This window comes from Setaria viridis, chromosome 2 (assembly GCF_005286985.2).
Source record: "Setaria viridis chromosome 2, Setaria_viridis_v4.0, whole genome shotgun sequence".
Lineage (NCBI taxonomy): Eukaryota > Viridiplantae > Streptophyta > Magnoliopsida > Poales > Poaceae > Setaria > Setaria viridis.
In genome coordinates, this window is record NC_048264.2 from 39,033,781 (window position 1) to 39,042,557 (window position 8,777).

General features: G+C 42.6%; 2 protein-coding genes across 2 annotated transcripts; one reads left to right on the plus strand and one right to left on the minus strand.

Annotated features, from left to right (window-relative positions):
* Positions 1-790: 790 nt before the first annotated feature.
* On the plus strand, positions 791-1,613 carry LOC117843142 (auxin-induced protein 15A). Its single transcript, XM_034723703.2, has one exon. It carries the CDS (start codon positions 927-929, stop codon positions 1,254-1,256), a length of 330 nt encoding a protein of 109 aa, XP_034579594.1. The 5' UTR covers positions 791-926; the 3' UTR covers positions 1,257-1,613.
* A 4,041-nt stretch (positions 1,614-5,654) lies between these two features.
* Positions 5,655-7,905, minus strand: LOC117843358 (probable rRNA-processing protein EBP2 homolog). The gene is made up of 2 exons (XM_034723936.2): positions 7,747-7,905; positions 5,655-6,744 (listed from the first exon to the last, which is right to left on the minus strand). Exon 2 carries the CDS (start codon positions 6,737-6,739, stop codon positions 5,876-5,878), a length of 864 nt encoding a protein of 287 aa, XP_034579827.1. The 5' UTR covers positions 6,740-6,744; positions 7,747-7,905; the 3' UTR covers positions 5,655-5,875.
* Positions 7,906-8,777: the final 872 nt, after the last annotated feature.

The following is an 8,777-nucleotide window of genomic DNA, read 5'->3' on the forward strand; positions in this document are numbered from 1 at the left end:
CGTTTCTTTATTTGGAACGGAGGGAGTATTTAAGAAGCATTTCTCATCGTATACACATTACGTACACGTTGTGGTGTGAGCACTTTAACGTGCCCTCGTCCTCGTCTTGTACTTCCTTTTGCTACGAAATCAGTGCGGCGAGAGAAGAATATTTTCTCATCAGCCTGTAATATTTGTGGAGTTACTATTTCAACTCGTCCATTGTATGTTCCCAAACACAACTGTGGTTGATTATAACGGCACTACCACTTCTGTTTGCTCAAGGTTTCGAACAAATAGACGATCTCCAATACATGTCTTCAATAAATTGTTTTTTCTAAGCAATTTGAAATGAATTGAAAATAAACCATTCGGAAGGACTAGTCTTGATAAATCTACGTACTAACACGTTCTTCGAGTGCTAAACCCCTGTTACTTTTGTGTATGGTGCTCAAATTTATAAAATTTGACAGCAGCAAACTCATCATATATTTGAGAACAGAGCGAGTCCTTGGCATGATGCATTTTCATTCTAGCTAGGAACGGTGGAAGTACAACCATTCTCCATGCAAGGTTAACATCATCAGCAGGATTCAGGACCACTGGCCTAGCAAAATATGCTTTGTCTCTTATATAATTAATAATTAACAAGTAAAACACACACCCATTATTCGTCAATCCCAATCCTCTCTATGCAAATGCAGCAACCAACCATGCCCCACATGCACAAGCAAAACCCCACACGTACTGTCCTGATTGCCACAGAATAGAACCGCCCCCCAAACACACCTATTTATACCCCCTCCTCACACACCCACCTCACCAGCCACAAACACAAGCATAGTCTCCAACAAGTCTCGGCTAATACAAGTGCAGCTACCAACATATATGTGCACACGCAAGCTAGCTACCCACCAACACGAGCACGTCTCTGCAGCATCCCGATCATGATGGGCTCGCTCAAGCTGACGGAGATCGTCTCCAAGAAGCTCGGCGGCGGCAAGGTCACCTCGCCGAGCGCGGCGCCGTGCCCGCGGGGCCACTTCGCCGCCTACACCCGGGACGGGCGCCGCTTCTTCATCCCCATCGCCTACCTCGGCAGCGAAACCTTCCGGGAGCTCCTCAACATGGCCGAGGAGGAGTTCGGCGCGCCCGGCGGCCGCCCCATCGTGCTGCCCTGCTCCGCCGACCGCCTCGAGCAGATCCTCGACGCCTTCCGCAGCGGCGGCGGCGCCAAGAAGAAGTGCGCCGGCGGCAGGATCAGCAAGATCTGGTAGCAGAGGCATTGCCATTGCAGAACGCATGTTGCTGTACTGCACCCTGCTGCTGAGCTGGCTCTGCCATGCAGGGATGACTGTGAGATTATATATTAGCTTCGATCCATTGATTCATTGGCACTGAACTGCTGATCAATCTAGGCGTTGTGATCGATCTGTTTAATTGGTGGATGTTCTTTTTTGCTGCTCTTCCTGGTCTACATGCCAATGGCATGTTCTCAGGAGACCAGCTGTGGCTGGCAGTACTATGGCCAACTTGCCATGATGTAACATCTCCGTACTTGTACCATTCCTTGGTTTTTTTACCTACTTTTTTTTCTCTTCTTTGAGAATTATATTCCACCTTTTTCGTTGTCATGACTGGTATGTGTTGTTGTGTGGTCGATGTTAAGTACGTGCATTGTAACATCATTGTGTAGATTGGGTGCAATCTTTTAGAAGAGTTAACATTTTTAGTGGAAAATAAATTCACTTGGGTACATTGACAGTAAATTTCTATATATGCTAGCTCACAACTAAAATGTAGAGTTTCATTAATTGCAACTCTTAACAGGATGAAAAAAGCTCCAGATAATAGTGTGGTCTCTGCAAGATACTTTCTAAGATAATGGAGAAATAATTCTGCATTAACCCATAAGTATATACAGTCATTTTATCTTTAAAATGCGTGTGCCAAGATTAATTTGAGTCTTGAGTCATTCACCCACAACTTGGCCACCGCACCAAGGAGATTCCTCCTTTTTAATTTGCAGGAATTATACAGGATATGAACTATATAGCCTCTTGTAATGGCATTAATACCATTGAGGTAATACATCATCAACATAGTCAAGAATCAGGATAATTCCACAGTACACAAACTTTGAAGGGGTTTCCCGTACGTTTCAAAGAGTTATTAAAAACGTTTAAACGAAAACAAAAAATGGGATCCATATATCTGTAGACCCATGCTTCGATGTCATGCAGCATTAGCCCTTGCATACATGTTCTACATTAATGATATGTCAACTGTAGCATGAATATATCATGCTGCATTGGTATATGTATCTATATACAGTGTGAATATATCGTCGAATCTAATGGAACAGAATGTTGCCGATGCGGCTGTATCTGCACGTGTAGGTGTTTGAACTACCAATTAAAATACTGAGAATTAATTAAATGTTTGTGTACGCCGTTTATACAATGCAAGATGACATGTAAAATGATGGAATTGAAGTGGATAGACGTCAATTGGGTTCAGGTGAAACATTGCATTCATCGTGGAACAAGGCACATGGGAGGTGCTTCTCAATCTCAACGCCTAAGAAGATGGCTCAACAACTAACCCACGCGCTCATCAAGATCAAAAAGGCAAAACTGATGCATGACCGCACGCTTTTTTTAAGTGATTTGAGATGACGGCACGCGATTTAGGGGCAATGTTACTATGTTAGTGTTACAAAAAATGTTATCAACCTTTTGACTATATATATGCATGGATCATATACATATACAATAATAATGGACAGCGATATAGAAAAGAAATTAAGTATCTGGTGTTTTTTTTTAAAATAAAATAGATCGATATGCAGTTATATATGGACAAATCCAATGAAGTCGTGTTCTCTGTGATGTGTCGCTGTCCAAAGTAGTAGAGGTGTTCAAGGTTTTGGGGCTTGCAATTGGATGGTTGGTTGAGGATGCTCATGCTCATGGGGCTTGGCTGCTTGGACAGGAATGTGTTGAGAGTGAGGTACCAAGCAAGAGATACATCGCAACGGAAGGCAAAATGAGGGCTTGCTGCTGGTGTGACTCTGCTGCCAAATGGTAAGTGTAAAATCGTTAACATCGCGTCCTTATTCCCTGTGCCGTGCCGGCCCACTTCTTGTGTAACTTTGCATTCCCTTTAGAAAATTTTCCTTGTAAGTGTACCTTATTAATTACGGGATTCTAATAAGTAACTGTTGCTGTTTAATAATGCAATGCATAAAGCAAACTTCGGTTGTTCAAGCCATTGGATAAAAAAAAAATAGTGCAAGATCATCAATGGCGCCCAACAATTTGCGAATTAGGGGATTTGCATATATACATATGTGTGCTACAGCCTACGGGGTCATGAAAGGTGCCACATTGTCCTTGGTCGTTTCTGGACGGGAAACTTAAAAGAGAAAGTGACGGCTGCTCAGGCGGGGAGGTGGCGTTTCCATCAGCAGGCAGCTGGCAATGGTTGCAAGGCGCCGCATGTGCTCGCCCTCTGTCTCGACGTGCCACTCATAACCATCCATACAAATCTTAGTGCCACTCCTACATATGTTAGTTATTTATTATTAAATTGCCAGTTATTGTCCAATTCAAGCTATATGCCCGAGAGGATACATAATTTGTCAACCGTTTCTTCAGCTCAATCCTTGTTTTATTTTTTATTTTTTTATGAGGGAAGTTCAATCCTAAATTCATTTGTCTAGTACTCTAGTTTATATTCTTCGACTGTGGAACATCCTAGAATTTATCAATTTTGTTTTCCTTTGGTTGCAACTTGCAAGCTAACGATAAGTTGTTGACAGGAGATAGATGATACGATCAAGGCATGCATGTGGAGGACCAGTCCTGCATGCTTTGTGAATGTGCACAACAGGAATGAGTTGCGTATCATTTTTTGATTCTGGTGTGGCTAAGGTTCTGTTGAAGGAGATCTTTCGACAGTTCTTGATCTTCCTCTGGGCCTTGCACTTTTAGTCAGCAACTTGCTGGTGGATAAGTAACAAGATCCAAGATGTGTTGGTGTTTTAAGTCTGGTAGGGTAAGCAACTGGGAAAGGTGTGGTCGAACATGAAAGAAGTTCTTGCAGGGTCAGAACAGATCAACAAAATCAAAGCCAATACACATATCAGCCACTACATATTCCCAGAGCATGGGGAATAGGTTGCTTTCACTCCGTCAATTCCTCTTAACCATGAACAATCATTGCACCACATTGCTACAAACAAAGAGGCAATTTCTGTCCACACAAGACGATACAGTTTCGATTCCACCTCCAGGAAACAAGAACAAAAAGCTGATGTAGAAATATGGAGCGAATAAGCAAAAATGATTTTCGCATGTCAGCCTCACAGAAACATAAACATAATTCATGACATATAACAAACATGTCTTATCAGCTCAGCGGTGCATATGAACTGATGTCCTATCTACACTGACTGGAATGCTGGACATACTAGATGGCAATGCGATTCCATGCATACTAGATTTTTAAGGACATTGTGTTGGATCAGGCACTATTGGGATCATGGAGAGAATGAAGACGAGGAACAGAGAGCTACCGCCATCTGCTTGGTTGCAGTTGACAGCTACGTTTCAGAAAAGTTATACAGATCAAGTTGCGTTTCACTATTTCAGAGTGTTCAGCCAGACAAGCCAGATCTGTACAGGATGCAGGATCATGCCTGAAGGCATTCTTGTTGTCTCTTATCGAATCCTGACAATCATTCAACTACAAATTTTGAAAATCTTATCTACACATCAACTAAATACCATTGTTTTTAGTGACTAATCTATGACTTGCCTACACTCCACATATTTCTCGATCTGGTACACTAATAGGTAGCACAGAACAAGCATGGTCAATTCACAAACGCATTAAAAAAACAGCAATCTTTTCTATGGCTTAGATCTGGTACTATCTAAGCACACAAGATCTTTTCTTTACAGAAATTTCTGCAGAACCACACAACTATGATCCCTGGTTAGACAGTAAGATCTAAAAGCACTGCTGAAAGGAGCAGAACATTAGTATTTTCACTTGTAGAACAAGGTCAGAAGGCAATCTAAGAAAGAGCTCATAAATGCAGCTAATCTTTGGGTGGGTTGGAGAGGATTTTAGTATCACAAGTGATTCTATAGGAGTAACAATCATGTATTGCAGCATCTGGTTCACAACAGTGTGACACTGTACTGGGCAATTATCACCAGAAAAGGAGCAATTTGCGAAATATAGGCATGTGCTTTTATGGCAAACAGTATAGCTCATCAAAACTGTACAGAGTATGCCGTAACTAGTGCAAAAGTAATTGCTCTCCAAAAAAAAACTAATGCACAAGTAATTCCACATGCACAACCTCAATATTGCTATGATATATCTGAGCTGCATGTGGGGATCCATAAGACCATAACAATCAGGAATCAGGATGAACATTTTTAAATTCCATAACAATCAAATGCAGGGAGAAAGCACTCTTATGCTGCATCGCAATTGGTGCAATGAGGAAACTGTATATCCTCAAAATTGAGAAAGGGAGATTTGACTCGCTGATAAGGACAATTTTCACTCCTTTAACTCTAGTTGCACAGGCATAGTACCAAAAAAGTGCAGAACAAAAGGAATAAGCAACTGGAACAACAGCAGCAACTTGTACACTATTTAAGATAATTGCAGCATTGATAAGATTCATCTGCGTTCCACAATAAAGGAAGACCATCACCAGATAAAGTTAAACATTAAGTCTTGTGTTTGGACTGCTTCCCTAGACTAATCTTTCAGCTAGTTTTTTTGCTTCTGGTAACAACACACCATAGCAAAGTTGCAACAAGAATAGTAATAACGGCAAAAAGAACTGAGCAAAAATTCTTAAGTTATTGGATCAAGATCTCTTTCTCTTCTTGTTTTGAGACTCACCCCCCTTGTTAAAGCTTCTGAAATCATTCGTGGTATCAGCAGTGTTTTGCTTCTTTAGCCCTTTACGACCACCATGCCCAAACTTGGCATCTCTTGACCTCCTGTTCTTCCCTTCTTTACCTCTCTTAGCAAGACCACCAGACCTATCACCAGGAGAAACACCAGGCCTCTTTTTTTTTGATTGTTTAAATCCTTCTTCTCCCTCAAAGTTAAGATCTGGCACGTCATCATTTCCCTTGGCGAATCCCCCCTGTTGCCTCTGCTTCCTCCACTTCTTGACTGACTCAATCTGCTCCTTCTTCTCCTTAGCCCGCTGCTTGTTCTTCTCTGCCTGCACCTCCTTTGCTATCTTCTTGGCCTCTCTAGCCTTCTTCCTCTCCTCAGCCTCCTCAATCCTCCTCTTCTCTGACAACAACCTCCCCTTGATCTTGTGCATGTGCACATCAGTCTTGACCATCTCAGCATAGTAATCTGTTGGCCTGAGGAACCGAACCTTCATCGACTGCAGCTTCTCAAAGGCCTGCCTTGTGCCATCCAAAGCTTGGGTGTAAAACGCAAGTTCACGGGCAAGATCATCATTCACATCAACTTTCTCCCCCTGATCATGCTCAATGGTGAGCTTGTGCCTCCAGTCGACATTCTTGGGCCAGGCTATGTCTTCAAGTTTCTCAAGAATAGCCTCCTTGTTGTATATAGCTTTGTCTGAAGGGGTAGCCTGGGCTTCTTCCCCTGAATCATCTTCCGAGTCCGATTCTTCCACATCAGAATCAACATCATCCATGACGACTTCATCATGAGCCAGGGCTTCTTCACTTGAAAGTCCCACCATTTTTACTGTATACCAAAGAAAAGAAGATAATATTAATCAGCAAAACCACATGGCAAAACTAGACTGAAAGTTATAAAAAAACAATAATAAAGGGATTGGTGGAATTCAGATTCCACAAAGCCCCAACCTTACTTTGTACTACTGAGTGAGACTAATGCTGGGTGCTTCTCATGACGAAACATGACAAAAGTACAGCATGAATGCCTAATTCATAAGGAACACGATCCACAAACTTGAAATACAGCTAAAAGTGGACGAACATTGTGGGTGAAAGGTGTAATGTGAGACATAAAAAGAGACTAAATAACTAATGAGATTCAGTCCACCCGCCTATCGTGTTCTTGTGGGAAGCAAACATTTGTGTAGAATTTGCAGCCCAATATAAATTCTTCAGGTATCAGATTAGATAAGGTAAGAAATAAACTAACTAAAAAAGTAACATGCTCATCTCCAGCAAGTTCAACCATTGCTGCACAACACAAAGGAAAAGGAAATCTAATGGAGATGATGCCACTAATCTACATAAGAAAACTCAAACACACACATGCCCAAAAAATAAACATGAACTTGAAGTTCTCAAACTGCGGGCTTAATTAAGCGTCACAAACTAAAGGTTTAATTAAGCGTCAGAAAAACTCCATGTCTTTAGATACCAAAGCAGGTACTGAAGCAAATATCTGCTGCAGCTAAGAAGGAAACCACTAGACTAAATCCGTAACCATCCAATCGTCAGTTACAGACGCAATCCATTCACCTCCATACATCGGAAAACCAATCAGCAGCAGATGAGATGAAATTACACCCACGGCAGTTCAGGAAAAATCCTAACGCTCGTTGCGATGCACGGACACATCCAACCCGGCACCATCCTTTTACCCAGACTAAATCCAGGGAACCACGGCAACGGACCGGGCAACAAGAGCTACTACCCCTTTGGGTACCTCGCGGGCGGCTAGCGAAGCAGGCGAAAGGGAGGTGGAAGTGGGGGATGACTGGTGCGACGTTACCTGGGACGGGGAGGGAGACGGCGGCTGCCGGCGCAGGGGTGGGGACGGAGCGGACGGCGCCGGCGTGCGTGGCGGCCGGTGAGTAGAGCGCGCGACGGGAGAGGAGGGGAGGGCGGGGCGGCGCTTGCGCAGTAGTCTGCGCGTGAGACAACGGAGCTAGGTTTTCCCTCGCCTCTTGTCCTCGTTTCGGCTAGGTGTTGATGGGCTGGGCCTTGTTAGCTCTCGGGCCTTGTGATGTGAGACAAGTTTGAACTGGCCCGCACATTGTTGGGCTCGTCGGTCCAACAGTCGTCGTCACTCGAATTTGTACACACACCACCATAGTCAGAATTCTCTCACAACTCACATACAAAGTTCAGACTTGAAACGATATTGTTCGATACTTCGATTACAAAGAAGAAAAGAATGATGTGTTCATAAGTTCCAAATACGAATTTTATTGAGAAAATTGTATGCGTATAGGCTGTAGCATGATAGGATTTTTCGCACCACCAAGGTTCTAGTAAGATTTATAGATTTCAAACGTGGCTTAAAAACATTCTTTTATTGCTTTACGATAGAGATACTTCGATTAAGATGAGATTGTAGGGCATTAACAGCGGTTCATATATCTTGGATAAATCGAAGAAATACCACGACAGCACTTTGGTAAGGTGGAATCAAGATCATACTTGTAGCTTGCCTGAGGACAATAATAATTAGATAAAGTACGATACGTTATTCGTAAGAAAAAAAAGGTGGTGGGTGAACAGAGGAAAATCAGGGGACCGATGCTAGCTTATGCTCTATGGCAACGCCATTTGTAGTTTTGTACTGCACGAAGGATGAAGCAACGAAAATGGGATCCAACTTAACCCTATTTATTTTTACCTTATTTATTTTTAGCTCAAAATCATATATTATTATGGTCCGGCCTTTATTAAACCCGATACTTAAATTTGTTAGGCTAAATTAGAGGATCCTTTACCATCCCTAACCCCCCCTAACCCCTAAGTACACCACACGTGGATACGCTACACCCCTCATCAAGC

What these genes read in the sequence shown, in the direction of transcription:
- LOC117843142 (XM_034723703.2), top strand. Translation starts at nt 927, where the DNA reads ATGATGGGCTCGCTCAAGCTGACGGAGATCGTCTCCAAGAAGCTCGGC.
- LOC117843358 (XM_034723936.2), bottom strand. Translation starts at nt 6,739, where the DNA reads ATGGTGGGACTTTCAAGTGAAGAAGCCCTGGCTCATGATGAAGTCGTC.